This window comes from Synchiropus splendidus, chromosome 8 (assembly GCF_027744825.2).
Source record: "Synchiropus splendidus isolate RoL2022-P1 chromosome 8, RoL_Sspl_1.0, whole genome shotgun sequence".
In the NCBI taxonomy this organism is placed as follows: domain Eukaryota; kingdom Metazoa; phylum Chordata; class Actinopteri; order Syngnathiformes; family Callionymidae; genus Synchiropus; species Synchiropus splendidus.
In genome coordinates, this window is record NC_071341.1 from 10,646,227 (window position 1) to 10,668,634 (window position 22,408).

General features: G+C 43.6%; 5 protein-coding genes and 1 non-coding gene across 7 annotated transcripts; 3 read left to right on the plus strand and 3 right to left on the minus strand.

Moving 5' to 3' along the window:
- The first annotated feature begins 232 nt into the window (after positions 1–232).
- On the plus strand, positions 233–6,347 carry LOC128764117 (protein NipSnap homolog 2-like). Its single transcript, XM_053873577.1, has 10 exons — positions 233–388; positions 1,099–1,238; positions 1,317–1,362; positions 1,682–1,776; positions 2,969–3,039; positions 3,119–3,259; positions 4,313–4,344; positions 5,345–5,439; positions 5,550–5,633; positions 5,712–6,347. Exons 1-10 carry the CDS (start codon positions 297–299, stop codon positions 5,774–5,776), a joined length of 861 nt encoding a protein of 286 aa, XP_053729552.1. The 5' UTR covers positions 233–296; the 3' UTR covers positions 5,777–6,347.
- psph (phosphoserine phosphatase) lies at positions 6,347–8,978 on the minus strand. Its single transcript, XM_053873578.1, has 6 exons — positions 8,919–8,978; positions 8,234–8,377; positions 8,018–8,152; positions 7,548–7,693; positions 6,802–6,950; positions 6,347–6,729 (listed from the first exon to the last, which is right to left on the minus strand). Exons 2-6 carry the CDS (start codon positions 8,371–8,373, stop codon positions 6,619–6,621), a joined length of 681 nt encoding a protein of 226 aa, XP_053729553.1. The 5' UTR covers positions 8,374–8,377; positions 8,919–8,978; the 3' UTR covers positions 6,347–6,618.
- A 2,160-nt stretch (positions 8,979–11,138) lies between these two features.
- Positions 11,139–11,273, plus strand: LOC128764393 (small nucleolar RNA SNORA15). Its single transcript, XR_008415759.1, has one exon. It is a non-coding gene; the product is annotated as a small nucleolar RNA SNORA15 (small nucleolar RNA).
- A 940-nt stretch (positions 11,274–12,213) lies between these two features.
- LOC128763922 (phosphorylase b kinase gamma catalytic chain, skeletal muscle/heart isoform-like) lies at positions 12,214–15,948 on the minus strand. 2 transcript variants are annotated; one of them, XM_053873198.1, is made up of 10 exons: positions 15,862–15,948; positions 14,943–15,080; positions 14,498–14,676; positions 14,332–14,386; positions 14,193–14,258; positions 13,972–14,135; positions 13,260–13,350; positions 12,961–13,114; positions 12,766–12,891; positions 12,214–12,575 (listed from the first exon to the last, which is right to left on the minus strand). In XM_053873198.1, the coding sequence occupies exons 2-10, from the start codon at positions 15,023–15,025 to the stop codon at positions 12,309–12,311; spliced, it is 1,185 nt and encodes a 394-aa protein (XP_053729173.1). In that variant the 5' UTR covers positions 15,026–15,080; positions 15,862–15,948; the 3' UTR covers positions 12,214–12,308. The 2 variants fall into 2 exon arrangements, with proteins under 2 accessions (XP_053729173.1, XP_053729172.1); XM_053873197.1 differs by having other exon boundaries at positions 13,972–14,258.
- A 333-nt stretch (positions 15,949–16,281) lies between these two features.
- Positions 16,282–18,578, minus strand: chchd2 (coiled-coil-helix-coiled-coil-helix domain containing 2). The gene is made up of 4 exons (XM_053873255.1): positions 18,430–18,578; positions 17,760–18,015; positions 16,711–16,876; positions 16,282–16,550 (listed from the first exon to the last, which is right to left on the minus strand). The coding sequence occupies exons 1-4, from the start codon at positions 18,477–18,479 to the stop codon at positions 16,540–16,542; spliced, it is 483 nt and encodes a 160-aa protein (XP_053729230.1). The 5' UTR covers positions 18,480–18,578; the 3' UTR covers positions 16,282–16,539.
- A 1,420-nt stretch (positions 18,579–19,998) lies between these two features.
- Positions 19,999–22,364, plus strand: LOC128763421 (phenylethanolamine N-methyltransferase-like). Its single transcript, XM_053872202.1, has 4 exons — positions 19,999–20,099; positions 21,134–21,342; positions 21,563–21,773; positions 21,929–22,364. Exons 1-4 carry the CDS (start codon positions 19,999–20,001, stop codon positions 22,362–22,364), a joined length of 957 nt encoding a protein of 318 aa, XP_053728177.1.
- Positions 22,365–22,408: the final 44 nt, after the last annotated feature.

The following is a 22,408-nucleotide window of genomic DNA, read 5'->3' on the forward strand; positions in this document are numbered from 1 at the left end:
TTCTTTTACATGACAAACTTGTGGGAATATTTCAGAGCAATAAATCGTCGTTTCAGTCGTTCGTTCTTTTTGGCTTCTGTTAAAAATTAAAATGAAGTGACATACATTTGTTTGGTGTTCATTCAGCCACGAATGTGTCCTCAACTGAGGTCATCTTCCTTGACCTCACGTCTCCACCGAGACCGTCTCCGAGCCGTTTGAGTTGCGTTTTACTTCCCCGGTTCGCTTGAGAGCGGAACGGCGCTGCAGCGCCTCCTGATGGTCAAATTAATGAACTGCTTGTGTCTGTGTTGAACATGGCGACTGGAGTCCTTCAGAAACTGAGCGGGGGTCTGAACCGGGCCAGAACCGGAGCCAGTCCGATTGGACAGCTGTTGTTGTGCAGCAGGTCAGTTCAGGAACGCGGTGCATTTCCAGGTTTGACTGTTACTTTTCAATTTTCCGCTGGTGGAAGGTCCCGAACAGGCTCGGAAGATGCTAGCTCCTGCTCATGCTAGCTGCTGGCCTTCAGCTTTGCACGACAGAATCACAGCCAGACAGATACTAATCTTTTGTTTGGTTTTTATAAACGCGACATTAGGTTTGGGTTTGTTTGCCAGTGAAACGGGGCGAGAATTGTCTTATGTTACATGTTATAGCAGAACATGTCAGTCACTCAAGGTCAGTTCAACAAACTCAATGATTATTGTTCATCACCTGCATTTATAATATAACAATTGTTATTATACTGTACTGTATTACATTTCATTCATTTCAATAACGGTTGGAAATATATCGTAATGACGATGTAATGACTGCCTACACAAAATTTAACAAAAATCATGTTAAAGTCAAGTCATAACAACCAAAATATTTAAAATAAATTTGCATTGTTTCAAGGATTAATGAAGGCATATTCATACTTTCCCCGTAATGAAAAGTGTATTTGAATGCATTTCTTGCTGAAAATCTGTGTGTTATGCAGAAATTCATGTGATGTTTGTGTAAATCTTTCAAGACATATGTTGCTATGAGGTGAAAGGCAGCTGCTTCTAACCTGCTATTCAAGTGTTCATGTCTCGTTGTTGTGCGTCGTCTTTACGCATCTGTTATTTACAGGGGATTAGCAACGTCGACTAGCAGAAACAGAGAAGACAGCTGGTTCAAATCCCTGTTTGTGAGGAAAGTAGATCCCAGGAAAGACGCGCATTCGAACCTTCTGACCAAAAATGAGGAAAGCAACCTCTATAAGATTCAGTGTAAGTTGATCTTTAAGGTCGTGAACAAATGCTGGGATTCAGAACCAGCTAACTATGTTATTTTATTTTATGTTTCAGTTCATAACGTGAAGCCAGAGTGCCTGGATTCATACAACAAACTCTGGTAGGTGTTTGCAATCATATCCTGGTTGCACAAGTGGCATGTACACCCGTAGTTCAAGTGTGAAGAGGACAAGAAGGCATGAATGCTTTTGGAGAGGTCTATTCCTGTGAGGTGATTGACAGTCAGGCCTGCTCCTCCACACACACACCAGCTATGTTCATACTGACTGAAGGTTGTATATGACTCCTGACTACGGTCATGTGACCAGAATACAGAAGTGTGATGAAGAAAATATAATTCTGAGAGGAACAGCAATGGCATTGTTTAGTGGCCTTACGTTGTACTCCAGTAACCGTTATTTGTATTACTTCTACCACAGTGAGGAAGTACTTCCCTCCATCCATGCTGATAAGTACTACCCCTGTGAGCTGGTGGGCACCTGGAATACCTGGTATGGAGAACAAGACCAGGCTGGTAGGATTATTAACGTTGACGCATGACTATGAGTGGCGCTGGGATTCAGTCATGCTCAAAGATGTAAACTGCAATTGATACTCTGCACACATAACAATGAAACCTTAAGAAGAGTGAAGTTAAATTGATAGATAAAAAGGGCAGGTTGGGTGCTTGCCTAATATCTCCCCAAGAGCCAGAGACATCTGCTTTCTCTTATATATTTTAAGTTTTCACCTAATAAAGAGTTCCCTGGAAGTGATAAAAACAAGCAGGAATTTAAAGTACAACAAGAGTAATAGTGAAGAACAAAAAATGTTTGGCAATACATGGGATTGGGTATCACATATTTACCTTTTATAAAAGAATTACTTGCTTAGTAAATGTGGTGCTGCTTACGGTGAACTTTTAGAGACCATAATAGTAGGTGTAAGAAGGCACTAACCTGTGCTTTGAAATGATGACGAATTGGCAAGGATGTTGCTAATACACACACGAATATGTTGTTTTTTGTGGTAATATTTTCTTTCCTAATCTTAACTACAAGTCAATGCTTCTTCAAAGGTGTAGTGTTTTGTGGCTTCTACATATTTATTGACATGAAGTAGAGGAATTCAACTTCTCAGCAAGATCATAGTGAGCAAAGATGCCACGCACCTACAGATGGACTACACTTGTGTTCAGGACTCGTAGCCTTTTTTATAAAAAACGCCATGACGTCCAGAACAAATTTGGTATTTAATTTGAAATTGAGATTTCCAGATACACTCATTTAATTCAATAAAAGGGAGATTCACCGTATTAATGCATTTTTGATTACTTTTAAAGACTATTTCAAGAAATGTCCTCAAACGTGTGTGTTTTGGAGAGTACAGACAGCAAACACTCACATCAGAAAATTATTCAAGCGTCCTCTATTTGAAAAGAACGGGCTTCAATAATACAATTCTCCTGTGAGCACCATTAACATGATATTTTTAAACGCTCAGAGAGAGAGAGAAAGAAGCTGTCATAGATTTCAACAAATCTCCGCTCTGTATTTATCCAAAACTCCCACCCAGGGAGGATCATTATGCCTTGACTTATGACCAACATCTTGATGTTTTTAACCTGTCATTAGATCATTCTGCCTGAAACAAAATTGGCCAGGTTTGGAGGTTCCTGGGATGTGTCTTTTTTTGGACAGTGGAACAATGTGCTGTTGTTTTCCCAGTTCATCTGTGGCGTTACAGAGGAGGTTACCCTGCTCTGACCGAGGTGATGAACAAGCTCAGACAGAACAAGGTAAAATGTCCACGCAGTGTTGGAGTCTGTCATATTTTATATTTAAATCAAAGGGTTGCTAATAAGTGCTCACCGACAGGAGTTCACGGAGTACAGGAAGGAGAGAGGCAAAATGCTGCTGTCTCGCAGGAACCAGCTCCTGCTGGAGTTCAGTTTCTGGAACGAGCCGGTGCCCCGGGAGGGGCCCAATATCTATGAGCTCAGGTCATACCAACTCAGGGTGAGTTTCCTTTGAGTAAATAATAGGAACCCTGGGCCACAGAGCACAACAAGCCTGCCACTTCCCATCTGACACATGTCTACACTGCTTCATGTTGTCTGGTCTTTTTTAACTATAAGCCTCTTCAGCTGCTTTTATCCTTTATTTGTTTTGATTTTATCTTCAATAAAAACCCAGATATCTCGTCCTTACATAGTTAGTAAATGAGGTAATGGCAATTATTCACTGCCTTTATCAACAACACCCCTGAAATGAAGATGGATGTGGTTGACAAACATGACTTTCTGAGCTTACAGATCATCTTCTTAGATATAAATTCAGTTGCATGATGAGGTTTTCCTCCAGATTTTTTTTTTTTGTTATTTACAGGCCCTTATTAAAAAATATATATATATATCTATATATATATAGATATAGATATATATAGATAGATAGATAGATAGATAGATCATAATAGAAACATAAATCAAGATTCAATTTTTAATCTATTGACATATAGAACTATATAAATATAACTTGTAGTCTCTTTATTGGAGTTGTGCCTTGTCTGCAACAGGGCTTGTGTTATAGCTCCTACACCAACTTTACAAGCGCATGCAAATATGTTGGTGTTGAAAAATGCAGTTGTATTTAGACACAATACGTGACTCGCTCATTCCTCCACCATCCTGTGAGCGAGTCCTCCTCAAAGCATTTTCCTTCAAGCGATGCACCATGCTGAGGTAAACCAATTTTTGTTAACCAAGGCAACATGCTCAGAGTTCATATTACTTATTCCCTCCCCGATAATTCTGAATGGAGATGAAAAGCGAGGCTGTCCTCGGACCACTGCTGTAATAATGGATGACTCATCCTTCGACATGAAGGTTTGATTTGTGTAGCAGCAGGCAGCGTGTGTTGTCATGATCTACGGAGCACCACTGGGTCTGGCGTTTGTTTAACCTGTTTACTCTGGAAAGAGGCAGCAAGTGTGATCTCGGTGGACAACAGAAGGATTGTCTGTGTTAAACTCACTTTATTTCAATCAGTAATGATGTGTTTTCTTTGCTCCAGCCAGGAACCATGATCGAGTGGGGTAATTACTGGTAAGGACGCGAGTTATTCCTGCTTGTTGCACATCGACCGTGTCTCATCATCATCTGATTTGTATTTTTTGTACAATATATTTTTTGTGGTTCACCTTCAGTTTGATGATGACAAAGAGTTGGTATTGCTGGTGATAAGGTGTAACAACTGTGGAATGGATGAGGTGAAGAAAACCTAATGTTTATTTATACTTGTCCTGTGGGTTAGTGATGCAGTCAGGCGTGTGCATTGAAGGTGACAGGTTCATTATAAGCGACGTATTGAACAGTGACGTTTGAACTCTTGGACACTGAGAGTAGAGTCTTGGTGTTTACAGTTCAAGTCAGTGCAGGAGAGTGATGGTGAGATGAAGCCCTTCAAACAATTGCTCATTCTCCACGTAAGGCTGCTTTTTACAGCCGAATGGGGATTACTGACATCTGCTGGTCACTCAGCGCATAGCAGTCCCACGACTGCTGCCCTCGTGACCTTAACTTAGACAAGCGGGAGAAAAAAAGAAGGGACAGTGCTGTAGTCTAAGTGTGTTTGTGGATTCTGTATCAAACTTCATCCAGGATGTATGTCTCCACCTACTGCTAAAACTGAAACACCACAGTTGAACTCTGATGTGGCTTGAGATTTTAAACATCATGACATGTTTTTACATCTACATCCAGTAAAACTATTCAAGAATAGTTTGAGCAGCTCAGGACACTTAAAGTTCCCCGAAATTCCTGTCTGGAATAAAGTGCTTCCTGCTATCTTTTGAGTAAATGTGTGTTGGGGATTGGCGAACAAAACCTGTATTGAAATCATTCCTCATGTTGTGGCTCAGTATGAAGGTCCTGTTATTGAGTCACTTCTTATTGAGGAGAGCTTTTCCTGGCTGCAGGAGATCATCAACGTCTCTCTTTCACACAAAATAAACAGTTTAAATCTAATTGTGTTGAAACCTGAATTGATGTCGAACTTGGCCGAGCGTGTTCCTCTGGTGGTGACGGGTGTTGCAATGGTCTGCAGGGCCAGGGCCATCGGCATCCGCCAGCAGAACAGAGAAGCCGTGGGAGGGTTTTTCTCACAGATTGGAAACCTCTACATGGTCCATCACCTCTGGGGTAAGATGATGATTCATGCGCGCAGAAATTACTTTCTAGCCTCCGGCATCTGATTATTCATGGTGGAGGCGAAGGACTGAACAGATTGACCGGTGAGAATTGTGTTGCAGCCTATAAAGACCTTCAGTCCAGAGAAGACACGAGGAATGGCGCCTGGCAGGAGGAGGGCTGGCATGAGGTTGTTTATTACACAGGTCAGTTTGTTTTGATACAGAGTTTAATTTCCAAATATTTCTCTTTTTAATGTGATTTTTTTTTGCACGCCGCTGCAGTTCCTCTCATCCAGCACATGGACTCCAGGATCATGATCCCAACTAAAGCCTCCCCACTGCAGTGAGAGGACCAACCACTCGGGGCGCCATTTCGAATGTTACAGAGCGTCGCTGCTCTGTACTGGTCTTTGCATTAACATATAGGGATCAGAGAAACACTCCTGGGACGGTACACAAGTATATCGCCTGCAAAAGATACTCTTTCTCATTGTTTCAGTTGTGAAACTGAACGATTTATTGGGGACAACTTACCTCTCCTGATAGCCATCCAGTGTAAAGTCCAGGGCCATTTAAACATGACGCATCAGTTACAGGAAGCAGTTGCATGTTGTTCAATCCAAATGATATTTATTACGTGAGTTTGGAATTGTTACAATTGTTTTGGAAGCTGTACTTGTTACAAGATCAATATGGCAGCTCAGAACTGAGTCACTCCCCATTTTTTCTTTTGTGTGTGTGTGTGTGCGTGCTGTCGTCCAGCGTCGGTACAGATGTTCCTGGTTGTTTCATTTTGACCGTTCTTTTGTGACAAGACTGTGGTTTACCACACTGAAGCTGCTGTGGAATAAACCTGATCGTGTCGTGAAAGGAAACATGTTCACAGCTCAATAAAAAAAAGCGACACTCTAGACCGTTTCATCTGGTGTTTAATGTTCTGAACAGAACAGTCAAATTAAATTCAACTTTACAGTTTTAAAACCATGGCTCATTGCTTCAACATGCCGGAAGGACGTTAGCTTAAATACTCTGAGATGAAGCTTGTTAGTTCAATATAGTGTATTCTATTAAAAATTAAAAAAAAAAAGATGCTTTGAGGATGAGCCTCAGTCATGTAAACATTAGTATATAAAATCTATCTTTAAAATCAGCGGCGCACCCTCGGGTGCAAATATAAAACAGTGTTGGTTTAGATTTTCTCCAGCTCCTCCAGCAGCTCAGCAAAACTGGTGACGTACCACGTAGACTTCTCCTTCACCTGTTGCCTCACCACGTTACCACCAAATCCAACAAAAGCGCTCTGCAAAAATAACACAACCGTGTTAACGTTGTCAGTGACGCAAAAACAGCGGGAAAGAAATGTTTCACTTACAGCAGGAGGACACGCCTCTAGATCTGTGGCCCCATCTCCGATCATCACCACCGTCTCAAAGCCGTACTGCTCCTTCAACATGCTGATGACCTTTCCTTTCCCGCCGCTCTCCGCTGTCGGCTGGCTCTCGTCAAAACCCGCGTATTCTCCTAAGCAAACGAAAAATGTGTTTGGTATTAATGGTCAGGAAATATGAACCAAAACATCACCCAGGAGGGTTTTATTTGTCAGGAAAACAACAAAAATGAAATAAAAAGCAGGGGTCTAACTTTCAGTGGTACCGATCGGAAACAATGGCCTTCCGCAAAATTTACGTTTAGAAAAACTTCAGGACAGATGCATAAAAAAAACTTTGTTCTGTGCACTTTATGCAGCAAAGTGCTGATATAACCCAGCAGTTGGTTACATTACTTGTTTAAAGCATGCCCCCCATCCTTTTTTTATTTAGCAATTTATTCCCTGACCACTAGGGTGCACTGAAGACCTAAAAATACACTTACCTATTTAAAATGTATTTATAAAAAATATCCAAAAAGAAGAAAAAAAACTTTTGTTTTGATTCTAAAATGAGCCATCAATGGAGGGGGACTGTGTGGAGGAGGTGCCAAGGGACCAGGACCACAAACAAGAGCTGAGTCACTGGATTCAAGCTTACTTTTAAGATGCATCAGTTACTAACCAACACTTCTGTAACATCTCACTGATCTGAAACCCAAGTGTTGTCGGGATGAGTGACTGTTGCTCACCATTGAAGTGAAACTTCAGCCTGTTGGCGTAAACATGATGCAGAGGGATGTTGAGCTGAGTGGCCACGTGTTCAACGATGCAGCGGAAGCCTCCTGATATGAGGAAAACCTGGATGTTTCGTTGGTGGAGACGCTCCACAAGTTCACTATCCAAAGACAAAAACAATCATAAATGCATATTTTAAATAATACGTTGAATCAAACCATAGTAACATCTAACTTGCATTATTTCTCATTTATATTTCACTAGTGCTGGGCTTTTGAGGCTTCATGAAACAGTGTCATCCTATTCAGAGTCCACTAGATGGCAGTGTCGACTCTAAAACCTTTGGATTTGCCCAACAATCTGAAATCTTACATTATTTTTAAAAAGAGTGTGCCATCTACTGACTCTGAAAATAAGGACACCGTTTCATGAAGCCTCATTGGCCTATCACTATATTTCACTTCACGGTGGAAGAATGACTCACGTGATGCCTGGTGTCAGCTGAGGTGGATGGTCAGTGATCAGTTTGTTCACTTGTTCTCTTGAGCACCGAATTATGGAGAGGCGCTCGGTCAGAGCCGCTTTAAAAGTCACAGAGCCTCCCATGGCTTTGCGCGTCCTGCAGGGGAAGAGATCGCAGCTATGTCAACACTCCACCCACGACTGCTGCATTCACAGGGTCACGCTCTGATATCAGTACATTTCAGTCACCGCGTCTCCAACGCCACAGAACTTGGCGAGTTCATCGATGCCCTCTTCTTTGATGACGGTGCTGTCCACGTCGAAACAAACGGCATCCGCTCTCCTGAAAAGTTCTTTAGTCTGCTGTAGGGTGGCCATGGTGCTGTAAAGAGAGGGGACATAGAACGAGTGAGTGATGAAATCACTGAGCGTCTGAGGTTTAATCTGATCAACTGGATGGTAGAAGCAGCCACTGCTCCTATTGTGATCACTGAATATCCGCCGTGCAACCAGGCAGAAGACCAGTCTATAGAGGGAATGCAGTGTGTGCTGCCGGCTGGACTGAGTTACATAAAGCAGCAGCCTAAACAAAACATAGGAGGCCGTGGTGGACATCATCTGTACCTATTGCGTCACCCATTCACACTTGGATGGAGCGTGTAGAAGCGGACCACAAACGGCAGAGCGAGCGGTTGTTTCTGCTGCCTTTGATCGATATAGATATTGGTGCAATACCGTCAGCAAACAGAAAAAAACAGTAAATTTGTCCAGATTTATGACATTGCTAAGACGGTGATGATCAAGTCCGTTTTCGTCAAAAGTAGTCGATGCCAGCCTATGGCAACAACACTGGCAAGACGCAGCACAAATGAGGAGGGTTCACATGTTTAGTTAGAGGTCAAGGAAAACAGGAAAACACTTACTGGTGAGAGCGGCGCTGGTGGAAAGGCACAGTCAAGAGCTTCTGCTGCAGCAGCAGGCGAACCAGCCGACCGGAAGACATAAGTGCGCTTCTGACCAATCAGCGACAAGCCGGTGAAGCCCCGCCCCGTGACGCCACTCGAAAGGCCGTAAACTACAAGTGTCGATTCTTTGTTGAAAAAGAAATGTTGCGTTACATTCATGAAATTACTTGGTTTTCATTCAAAAACAATTCTGTATATGATAATACAGAGAAATCCATATTTCAATCATTTCATTCAAAAATCTAGTAGTGTAGGCAGCAGGAAGAAAGTGCCACAAGTAAAGTACTACTAGTGTTAAGATGTTTATTTTCTGTGTTTTTTCCCCCTGATTGATTTATAGTTATTTTTGACAGGCTCAATTATTTTTATGAGTGATGTTTTTAGCAGTATTTTTTGTTTTGTTCTTGTTTTCCGCCTTGTTTTGGAATATTTATCCACAAAATAGATGTCATACATTTATAACTCTTTTACTTCCATTTGGGTTTGATGGCCCCCCACAACAGTCGCGATGTGAAATATGGCCCCTTAGTGAATTGAATTGTCTGACTGAGGAGCTGGATGGATATTGGCTCATTTCAAAAATGATGAATTCTTACATTTTGTTTTTAAAAGTGATATAGTACAGAAGCATTATCTCAACTGGCCTTTATTATTCCCAAATGGAGCCATCAGGGTTGATTCATTTCATCACTTCTGAGCTGATCTAGAGGCGTGGTGGATGAGGGGGACGTGCGGGGGCTGGTGGTTTCAATAGATGATGTGTGAGGAAACAAAAGCTGCATGATGAGGTGGGTGGGACAGGTGTGAAGTGGTCCATCTGCATGAGAACGTGTTGATGTCATCAGAGCAGGCTTGTGGGGGCAGGGCGTCTGCTGGAGATGGTGATGTCCCGCACAGCTATTCAGCTTCCTGATCTTGGTGAAGAAGGCATGGCCCTCATTCTCTGCACTAATTCATGCCAAAGGTGTTTAGATCAGGACTCTGTGCAGGCCAGTCAAGTTCATCCACACCTGGACCTGGCCTTGTGCACTGGTGCACGGTCATGTTGGAAGAGGAAACTGTTCCCACAAGGTTGGGAGCATGGAATTGTCCAAAATGTTTTGGTATCCTGGTGCATTCAAAGTTCCTTTCACTGGAACTAAGGGGCCAAGCACAGCTCCTGAAAAACAACCCCACACTGCAATTCCTCCTCCGCCAAATTTCACACTTTGCATTGTGCCAAGTCTGTCAATGTACCCTTCTCCTGGCAATCCCAGACTGGTCCATCAGATTGCCAGATGGAAAAGCGTGATTCATCACTCCAGAGAAGGCGTCTCCACTGCTCTATAGTCCAGTGGTGCTGTGCTTTACACCAGTGCATCCGGTGCTTTGCATTGCACTTGGTGATGTACGGCTTGGTTGCAGCTGCTTGGCCACGGAAACCCATTCTATGAAGCTCTCTGCGTACTGTACTTGGGCTCATCTGAAGGCCACATGAAGTTTGAAGCTCTGTTGCAATTGGCTGTGCAGAAAGTCAGCGACTCTCTTTGCACTACGCCGCTCAGCACCCGCTGACCCCTCACCATCAGTTTACATGGCCCACCACTTTGTGGCTGTTGTTCCCAAACTCTTCCATGTTCTTATAATAAAGCTCACACTTGGCTGTGGAACGTTTAGGAGCGAGGCTATTTCACGACTGGATTTGTTGCACAGTTGGCATCCAAACTACTGTTGATAATATAGTGTATAATGAGCAGAGTTTGATGTGTCCCACCACCCTGTCGGCATGAGGTTAAAAGTAAACACCAACAAATACGGTTCTGACTCTTACAGATTATCATTTATCATTGAATCACGCCTAAAATGTGTGTGTGCGGTTTTTTTTATTCATTTGTCTGATGTCTTTTTAGAGCACCGTCTTCCAGTAGTGAGGACAGTACCACTCCTTACCGCTAGGCTGTAGTGCTGAGCCTTGTTGTTTATTCGATGACCGCCATTATCAACCAAAACGAGAACAGGCAGGCGGAAGCCCATGCGGTGTGAACACATGCTGCAGATCCGCGAGGTTTGTCATTATATTTCCGTAACTTCTAACCTTGACACGTTGCACGGATATTTTATTTTTTAAAAGCTGTAAGTCAAACAAGTCGAGCGAAGTCGTTTGCTGTGAATGAATGTTGACTGTGTTTGTGTCGGAACGCATGGACGAATTCTGCTTTACTCTGCAGGTAGTAAACGCAGTCAGACACCATGCTATATTACCGTGTTCACCCTGGGAAATATGCTGTCAACCGTGTCTCTCATGTTGGCTCACTCGCCGGGGTGAATACATCCAACACTTGTGACTGAGCAGGACGCGTGCTCTGCTTCGCCAGCGTTGCTTGACCTTTGTCTTGTCTCAACAGTGACAGTGGCGACCGGTCGCTCTCAAGCTGGTAAGTTTTTATCCACTGTGAAACGGAGCATGGCCGAATTCTGCACCGCCCGTTCAATGGTGGTTTCAGTCAGACACCATGCAAAAGCCTCGCCTCAGTGATTCTGTCCACTGCACTGGAGTGCTGTCTGATTAAAGCCTCTGGATACACAGAAAAATGAGTACAGTCTTATACGTAGCAACAAAATGACCTTTTTGGTTTGGTGCTCATTGTTTTCTTTTTTTTTTTTAAGAGGGATCAGTGAATATCCTGCAGCGGGACAACAGGCTCAGCATGTGGTATGAAGGGGGCGTTATTTAATCAGTGATGGATTATGTTGTAAATAAATGAAAATTGCTCTTGAGCCGTTGTTTTGTTTTTTATTAACCACCCTGGTGCGTACTCCCTCATGGAGAGATCAGGAACACGCTGAGGAAGGAGCCCACAAACACCCTGTGAAAGCTGAGTCATATAGACAAATCTGGCATTTTATGACCTAAATTTTTTTTTTTGGTAGTTTGATAATCAGAAAACTGAAACAGGTCACTGGTTGACAATGATGAGAGACGTCACAAAATGTGGGGTGAGTTTCTTTGTGTTCTTTGGCATAAAGGACATGTTTGAAAGTCAGTCTAGGTCTAGTCACAAGTCCTAAAAATAAACGGTGACTAAAAGGTTGTGATGGGCCAATGAGGCTTCATGAAACAGTATCCTTATTTTCAGAATCCAGTAGATGGCGCACTGTTCAAAATTATGTAGGAAAGTGTGGCTTTAGGTGTGATAACTGGCAATGATAGAGCGAGAATTAAAATGCAAGGAAAGAATGAACATTTTATGAAAATCACATGCAGTCAACATAATCTTAAGAGTTTATAAAGTTCGCCTTGATTTCAAGCATTTGCCTGTGGCTGTGCTATACGTTCATAAGTCAATGGATCAGCTGAAATAGCTGCTGCTACCAGATGTGGTGCATGGGCTCGTCTGCCTCTGCCGTGATGGACAGCAAGATGGCCTTCGGCGTGTTCTGGAAGAGCGCGGCTCTGTTCTGGGTCTGACCCTTCTTCACCCAGTGGCCGTAGATCTTGAACGCACATGCATCGATGAGCTTGCGGATGGGCTTGAAAGCGTACGGGTCACTCTTGATCACCTCCTTGGTGACCGGCTTGGCTCGACGGTAGTTGCAGTAGATTCGCATGGTGGCGAGGACCGTCATGCAAATGACCTGAGGAGAAACACGGAAGTCAAGTTCATTCTTTAAAAAGGTAGGAAACCTTCCACATAACAGGAGATTCAGGCATTTTGAAAACTAAAGCTTGACAGTATTGATGCTTTAAATCCAGCTGGGTTTCAACCAGTGTCATTTTATGTAGACTCAAACTACAACAAGTAGCTACAAATGCTATTACTCTCACCTTGAATCGCCTGTATGGAGTGAACTGTCGCACTTCATCCACCACGTATTGTGAGAAGAAGGGATGGCTGAGCGCCTCTGCAGCTGTGCAGCGCTGCTTGGGATCGACCACAAGCATCCGGGAGATCTGAACCAATGAGATGTTGTTTTGTGAACATCTCAGGCTGTTGGCAAACCTCGCCGTGCTAAAACCCACCAAATCTTTGACGGTGTCTGAGCGGTCTTCCCATTCTGGAGAGGAGAAGTCGTATTTCCCTGCGAGGATCATCCGCAGCATCAGCATCTGTTTCCTGTGCCAGAAGGGCGGCGAGCCGGCGAGCAGCGTGTACATGATGACCCCTGAACTCCACCTGCATGGTCAAACTGTACGTCACTCCAGAACGGTGAAGGGAAGTTAAACACAGCCATAATACAATGTAATTACAACTGAAGCCGAAACATCGTTCATAAGTTGAAACGCTGATTTTGTATTTCAAATGAAGTCAAAGCTCTTACACGTCGACAGCAGCGCCGTATCCTTGGTGGTCAGCTTCCATGGAGCACTGGATGATCTCAGGCGCCAGGTAGCCAGGGGTACCACACACCTCTGCAGGGTTCAGTTTTAAACAAAAGATTGAAGAAGTGAAACACCGTGTGACACATAAATGTAATTGAAAAGGTTGACATTACATTCAAGTTACTACAGTGCCATCCAGTGGTGGAGCAGCTAACTGCAAACAGCCGAGACAGCATTTTAGAAAAGGATGAAGAGAAAGGGGTGAAAACTAAGCAGCAATCCTCTGTTGTGATAGGAAGAATTGACCATGATAATTTTCAAGGTCCAATATGAAAAGTCAGTGTGTGAAGAAATTACGTAAAATGATGTAAAAACCAAAATTAGAATCTCAATGCGATGTCTCTGCAGAGGAGAGGAGTTCTCTTCCCACACGAGTAGAGAGTTTTAAAGGTCATTCAAGTTACTGGATGTGAATTCAAGAGCGGAGTCTCATAACCTTCGGGTGAGTACCATGAGTATCATATTCCCCCACCACCGCCGGCAGCTGCTGGACCTGCAGCTCAAGTCGTAAACACAACCTTCAGTTCAACATGATTGAGCCCTGTTCTGTTAGGGTGTTTAAATAATCCCTAATGTTGTTGAGCGCTCCGGTAAGTGTGTGATATCCGAGCCACACTTGTTCTGGTGGGAACATTCAAACACACGCTTCACCTTTAAGCCGTTGGCCCGGCTGGATCTGCACAGCGAAGCCGAAGTCCGTCAGCTTGATGTTCATCTCGTCGTCCAAGAGAATGTTTTCCGGCTTCAAATCTCGGTGCACGATGTTCTGCGCATGCAGGAAGCTGACCACCTCCAGCAAAGACCTCATGATGTTCCTGTAGCCCACAAGTCCGTTAGACACCTGACAGTTTTGATGGGGACATTCCACCCACCTGGTCTCTTTCTCACTCAGCGTTACCTTCTCTGTGAGATAGTCGAAAAGCTCCCCCCTCCTCATCCTGAGAGGAAGAAACAGAAAGCTAAACGCGCCACTCCACGTGCTTTGATTTCCAATCTGTTGTACAGACTTACAGGTCGAATATCAAGAAGAAAAATGCATTGGACTCGTAGCAGTCTTTTAGTTGAACTGTTGAGGACGCAAGAGAAGTCAAGACAAATCAATGTCTGAAGTTCGAAGGTGGAGACCTCGGTGGCCTCGGTGCAGGGTCAGTGGGGCAAGTCAGTTGGGGCAACTCACTGATGTTCTCTTGGCCATAGACCTTCTTCAGGATGTCGATCTCTTTCACAGTGGCCTCTCTGATCTCCTCAATCTCCTGCGGGGTCATCTTGTCTGAGGGGGTGATGTCGATGACCTTCACGGCGAAGTCCTGCGACGTCTGTTTGAGAACGCAGCGACGCACCACGCTGCTCACTCCCCTGTACACAAGACAAGTCACTTCACTGCTTTGTACACATGAAGCAGGGGGAATAGCTTGGTAGCAATGATGATGAGCGCCATCTAGTGGGCTTTGACAATAGATTTTTTTAGCAGTTCAATATTGAAAAAAAAAAAAAAAAAAAAAAAAAAAAATATATATATATATATATATATATATATATATATATATATATATATAGGAGGGTGAGGAATGAATGTTCTTTCTCACCGTGAGTCACTGAGAATGATTAAGGACCTTTGTTACCTTCCTAGAATCTCCTTGGGCTCATACTTGTCATAAAACTCCTGAGCTCCCACCCAGTCTGGGATCTCTTCTTCTTTGGTCATAATGCAGCCACCTTTTCCGCCAAGTCACCAAGCTGCTGGCTGTGATGGAGTAAATCTGAGTAATGTGAGAACAAAGAATCACTGTAGCCCAAACTTTCCCATCACAGACAGTGGGCTCTCAGACATTCTTAGACCAGAATGGAGCTACAGAATGAGAACAAGTTCAGACATTATTTGGTCCTTCTACTCGCAGGCATGGATTACAGCTGAGTTTAGACGCAAATACTGAGAGTAAAATTAACCATTCAACCATTTTTTTTTTATCTGCCAAGACATTTTTCTGTTGAGCTTAATACCATACAGATCATGGACTCACTCAAACAAAACAGGGGACATAAAATATATGAATGTCCTTAGCTTAACAAACAAGAGACCATCTGCACCACAGCTATGAAGGAGCTTAAAATATGTTCATATGTTTTGAATTGTCAAGTTACATTAGAGTCACAACTAATGCTGCCACATAGGTTTAATGCAGATAGTCACCACATTCACCACTGTGTTCCATGTCGAGATTTTCTTATTCCTCAAGTTCCTACACATTTACTGCAGTAGGTTATCATGAAACAGCTCTGGTGCTAATATTATGAACAAGCTAGACATTTTTCAGCTGAAGGTTTTTTTAAACATTAGCACATTGCACCATCGAGGTTTAAGTAGGCGTTTGGGTCAATGCTAAGCTTTTTGCACCGTCACTGACACTACATTTCATTGACTTCTCTCTTGCAGCAAGGAGCAGGTCGTGTGACCAGATAAATGAGGTCAAACCTCTTGGTCAGCTTGGAGATCGATCACCTCAGTACACAGCAGAAAGGCATTAGTAAATACGTACTCACAGTGTACAGTTTGCTTCAGTGCGGCAGCTAAATACGGTCCATCATTTCAGCTTCATCCACTCCACATGGTGCTGCCTGGACTCAGAATGGGCCCCAAATGTCTGAGGCTGCTGCCGCGACTCGGGGTGACTTCTAATGTCACAAGCCAAAAATAAAAGCACAGCTCCCGGACAACAGCAGTTAACTCTCCCTGGACCTTGAAGAAAAATCAGGTTGATGGAATAAGAGCCTCCAGACCCTGCGCTCAGCAGACACATCCGCTGCCTCACGTGTGCTTTACAAACGCCTCCTGAGCTGGTCTGAGTGACACAACAGCTGCTCGGACTCGTATTTGGAGCCGTGATGAAACATATGTAAATATAGAGACACTTCCTATGAGGGTGAAGAAGACCAAATCACACGCAAAGGTTTATGGTTCCTGACACAAGTGCTTTATTATTTATTGACACGAACAGTGGAAACTCAACTATGCATAGAGTTCCTATACTTTATTGGAGTTTTCAACTAAAAGTACACGCTGATGCATTTAAAACTGAAACCCACACGGAAAATTTATTATACACAATATTTATAAGACTTGATTCCGCAGCCTGGTGTGATTGAAACTGGATCAAAATGATTCATTCTATTTCTGAGGAGCAGCTGTTTGGACACCTTCTATCGCATGTTCCGCTCATCTCAAGATAAACCTGTGGAGAGAACAAAGGCCATGATTCAAGACGTGGGCATTAAGAAAGTCTACACTCATATATTTTCTAATGTAACCACAGTCAAAATGTGATAAATGTGCTGTTGCACAGTCGATCTAACAGGGTGTCGCCCACCGTCCTTTGACCTCCAGCAACTCACCATTTGCAAACTTGCACTGCTTCAGCACTTCACTGAAGCCCTCGCAGAGTTTCAGGTCGCTCTGGTTCTGGGCACATTCAATGAACTGCCTGAGCTCGTAAGAGCACGCCTGCTGCTGCTGCTGCTGAGGGGGCTGCTGGTACATGGTCTGTGGCTGATATGGCTCCTGGAGAACAGTAAACACACAGCTACTTACTCATGTCCACAAAAATGTTACATTTCATGAGCACCGTTTCTGATTCTTCTTTGACATTCACTACATGCGACCTACTAAAGGCCCATTTATGCGCCCTTCACGTACAAAATTGTTCCCATCCATCTCAAGTGACGTTACCATCACTGCTCACGATTCCATGCGTTCTTTGTGTTGGTATTGCTGTTCACCAATCCAACCACCAGGGGGAGTAGCCCGGAGTCAAACATTTATAAACTCCCAAACCAGCATGGCGACGGTGGAAGTTGTATTGAGAATGCACCTCTTGCACAAAACAGGAAACGGAGGCAGCACTGTCGGAGGTGGTGAGGCCATTAAATATACTGCGACATTAAGGATGGAAAATTTCCACCATTGTTATGTCTTCTTCAGAATCAGAATCAAATTTATTGCCATGGTCAGTGGGGATCTCACCACCTAGGAAAGTGCTTCGGAATGGAATAAAATAAAATAAAAGAATCTCTCATTAGAGCTAAATATAGGGCAGTATCTGCAACACTGCCCCCACAGTTCCCTGTGGCACTGCTCATTTTGGTCCGCATCCAAAAGCTTTGTGGAAACATGCAGAAATATGGAGGAAATGAAGGAAGAGCACGGATCCGTACGTAACATTGAGCATAAATGGGCCTCTAACATATGACAAATAAAAGAAATGGTACAGCATACCTTTAACCAACAACAAACCAGTGACTGTGGAAACTTGACTCAAATGTATTCTTACAATGAAGTTATGCTTCTGCACATTGTGCTGACCGTGTTCAGAAAATGCATCCAGAATAGCATCGTGTATTTCCAGTGAGCCTGATTTGGTGATGGGAGGACCATGTTTGTTTACCTGGTAGGTAACATCGGGTCTGGCAGGCTCCGAGTGTCCTCCACTGAAGCCTCCTGTCATTGCGTGGCCAATGGTGTGGCCCACCGCAGATCCCACAGCCACTCCAGCAGCAGTGGATGCCATTTGAGCAAACATCCCTGGCTGCCTGGGCGCAGCAGCAGGAGCCCCGACAGCAGACGGTGGCGCCTGCATTGGAACTGGAGCATGTGATGGAGGCGGCGCAGCCCTGGCCATCGGAGGAGGAGGTGGCGCTCGGCTGGCGACACAGAAAACACAAGTTTACATTGGATGCAAAATGATCAACCATGGCCATGTTTCACAGTATTGTTGGTTCACATAAATACTTCAGGTTCTTTTTGTATTCAAGGTTGTGACTACATAGACGAAGCAGATCAATGAGTTACAACGGTTTGAGTCACGTTTAGCTGTCATGACCGACCATGAAATGAGCTACAAGGTTAGTTTCAAAACAAAATCCTCTATTTGCGCACTTGACAAGGATCAACGAATTACGACACCAACAATCTTTTCGTCGTTCGTGTTCAAACAGTCTTTAGTAAACCTCCACACACGCAACGAACAACGTTACTTGCTAGCTTGAACGACCTGGCTCACGCGCCCTTGTCTAGCTCCCGATCACTCCTGTCAGGATTAGGATTTCAATCGTCACCTGGCCGGTGGAGCCATCCGTGATGTGCGGCTTCTGCTTCCCCTTGGCATTGTTAATATTTATCAGAGGTTTTCTCGCAGTATAACAGACTGCTGTGCGTCTTGGCAGTGCGTCGTTTTCTGTCGACCTTTGCTTGATCCGGAACTTTCTACGGTGTTACATCATAAACAACCCGTGCAACTTCCGGTATGGCGTGACGCTATCAAAACGAATGACCTTGATAGTTAATATTGTTGTTTTAGTTTTAGGAACTAAATTATAATAGTACTATATATCAGAATTGGATATATATATTTTTTATATTATCCATTATTTTTATCGCGGTAAACATTTACGAGATTTCAATTACATTAGATCAGATTAGACTGCCTTTAGTCAGAAATGATGAGTTTTAAAGACATAAATTCTGGAATTGGAATGAAAACGGGGTGTTTGCAGAACCCGCATTTGTGCACTATTTGTTCATTTCATATTTTTCAATTCTCTGATTCACTCCAAGGTTGTGGCCTCCAGCGTGAAGGAGTGGCTGAGTTGTGAAAAAGTGAAAAAATGGCAGTGATAAATAATTGTTTACCGGAACTCTGGACTTTGACCATGACACCCTTTTGAGGGTTTCTTTATAATCATATTAATTGTAATCATTTATTTATTTTACTAACAACATTTTAGTGTGGGTTTAACAGGAAAATTCTAATTTTCGAAATAGGAGGTTATTGGAAAAACCTGATTAAAGTCACAACAATGTTCACAATCCATCGAGGGGGCGGACACTTCTCTGGTTGCTTTTTGACCCAATTGTGCTTGAATTACATCATTCAGGGATTTAAAACACATCCTTTCACATGTATATTATAAATACCACACACACACAGCCAGTTAGAAAGAATAATAGCATTATAATAATGCGAGAATACTATTCTGTTTAAGCTCTACTTCATCCAAAACTCACAAGCTCAGACCCTGACCAGGTCAACATGTGCATTAAACGGACATGTTCCGAAACTTGACGCCTGGCGTAGATCAATAATACCTGAGCAAATCTTAAGATGGGCTTCCATGACATTCATCATTATATTATACCATTCATATTGCATCTTTGTGCACAAAAATAATATTGTTCAAAACCAGTCAGTCAAAATGAATACATGTGCAGGGGTATATGACACACATTTTTGCATTTGAACCTCCTCTCTTGTTCTCCTTTCATCCATCTAGAAGTCGGGTTCGAAGCTTTTGTTAAATATCAGTTTTAGATATTCTGCAAAAAAACTGGATCTAAACTGGAATTCCTCAGTTGTGCTGTATGAACACTACCAGTCAAAGATTCAGACTCTGTTTGTTTCTTTCTGTATTTTCATTACTTTACGTTATACCTGCACACTGAAGACATCAAATAAATCACGCAGGATATACAGAATTATGCAGCAAAGAAGAATAATGTTAAATAACAGTTGGAAAACCAACAGTTCTGTCGCAATTGAAAAGCAACTGTTCAAATGGCGACAATCTATGTTTAAAATTAAATAGGTGCTGCAGATGTGTGCATGTGGGAGTCTATATTTGGACAAAATGTGGTCTGACTCCAGGAAACTAGCTCCTGGATTCCACCTGCAGGGGGAGGCCCCGTCTGCCAGGAGACAGTTGCAGAATGCCACCACGACTTCAGTGGGGTGGCATTTTTAGCTATTTCTGGCCACCAAAATCTCCGATCCAGGTGTTCCACCTCAGCCTCCACCACCACCCATTGGACATCACAGATCGACACTCCCTCCTAGCTCTTGTGTTCTCCCCCCAAGTGCTGTGGTTCTGTCCCTCAGACTATGGTGTCCACTGTTTCCTCTGCTAGTCCGAGGCTGTCCAGGTCATTTCCACATCCATATTCATGGCAAGGACCTAACTGCTGGGAGCGGAGAGTTGTCCAACAGCCCAACAGTAATGAACGGTTTTACACAGGCCTCGATACAGTGTTGAAGACCCTTGTCACTTTCATTGCTCTGAGAGGTTTGGTGACTGGTCTTTTCTTTTTACATGAGTCTTACAATTCAATGCCTCTGGCTTCGACTGGGTGTGGACCACTGCTAACCTCCTCTTCCACTCAGTCAACAAAGTCAGTCAAGAAATATCAGCCATTGCAGATTGGCAAAAGGTTAATCCTCACAGGTTCAATATAGAGCTTCATTCAGGATGATCGTCTGCCTTTGTGTTGTCATGAAAGTGCACTGTTTTGGCAGCACCTTACACCTGTTTACCTGTTGGAGTTAAACTGGTTGGATAAACAGTGGAGGGATTAGTGACATTGGCTCCGGGGGCATGACGTCATGTGCAGGACACACCAATCACGTTTTCAACAGGCGGGCAGCTCACGTGTCAAGCTGCCGGCTACACTGCACTAAATAACAGAGGCGTGAGGAGAGAGATGCACGTTTCTAGTTGAAAATACAGCCACTACTTTGAAGCAGTGTCTGCTATAGATGATGCTATTAACCCTGCAGGAATCACCAGTTAAAGAGAGCGAAATAAAGTAGACTCGCAAATGTGCCACCAGAAACAAGTTCCATCCTTGTTTCTGGTGGCTATTTGTAACTATTTGCAATTTAGCTTTGCAATGCTGTGTTCACTGTAAATATTGATTTTAGCCCATATAATTCCCAACAAGGACACTCTGGACAATAGGTCCTGTGAGCTGCAAGGTTTACTGATCCAGATATAAAGTCGCCACTGGAACAGGAACAGCAGTGCAAGTGGAGAAGACCATGGACGCAGAACACCAGGCTTTAGCTGAGCTCTACCAGCAGGGCTTTGATCCTGCTGAGTACCTGCGCTACAACTACAGCTACCCACGTGCTGACTTTTCCAAGGAGGACAGCTTCACCGTCTGTTTGTTGAAAACCCTGCACAAGGCTTTTACTGAAGGTGAGAATGGTGCAGAAAGTTATTTCATTGTAAAATAGACATTTAAGGAACGGTTTATGAACCAGTTCGCTAAATAGTGTTGTTTTCAAAGTGAGAAATAAGGACCAAAAGTCTATCTTGAAGATGGATGTGTGTCTGATACAGTCAAGACATCCACATACACCTCAGTGTAAATGTGCACAGTCGTAATAAGGAAGCTAAAATGTATATTTGGTCACAGGTGACATCAAAGGAGGGGTGCTGCTGGACGTTGGTTCAGGTCCAACTATCTACCAGGTGATGGCAGCATGCGAGATCTTCGACAAGGTGATCATGAGTGACTTCCTGGAGGCCAACCGAAACGAGCTGAGGAACTGGTTGGAGAACAATGGGAAGTGCAGCCTGGACTGGTCTCCATTCTTCAAGTACGCCTGCAAGCTGGAGGGACGAGAGTAAGTTTCCTGTTGACATTAATGTTTTTAACCCCCACTTTCTTGGTTGGTTTAAACACATGCTCAACATTTCCAACGTCTGCCGTCAGTTGACCAGGAAAGGTTTTTCTTAAAAAATGTTTTCAACATGAACCTTCCAAAATGTGCCCCTACAGACCTTCTGCTTGGGAAGAAAAAGCTGCACGACTGAGGAAAGTGCTGAAAGGCATTGTCCCTGCGAATGTCCACCTCCCTCAGCCAGTGAGCGCTGACGTGGTCCCACCTGAAGGAGCCGACTGTATTGTCTCCTGCTTCTGTCTGGACGCTGCCTGCCTCACCATGCCCCTCTACTCACGAGACTTGGGCCATGTCGTGTCTCTGCTGAAGCCTGGTGGTCACCTCATGATCGTCGGCACCGTAGGAATGACCTATTATTATGGTGGTCCCCAAGCAAATGTCTCAACTTTCCCCTTCACTGAGGTTGAGGTTTGTCAACTGCTCAGAGAGAACGGCATGAGCCTGATCCGATTGGAAATGTTCCCACTACCCCAGAAGGAAGAGACGACGGATGATGCCAAAGCAATTTTGTTTGTCAAAGCCAAGAAGGAATGAAGAAAATGTGCCACAATCATCGATCCATGACTGAGGCTGAAATA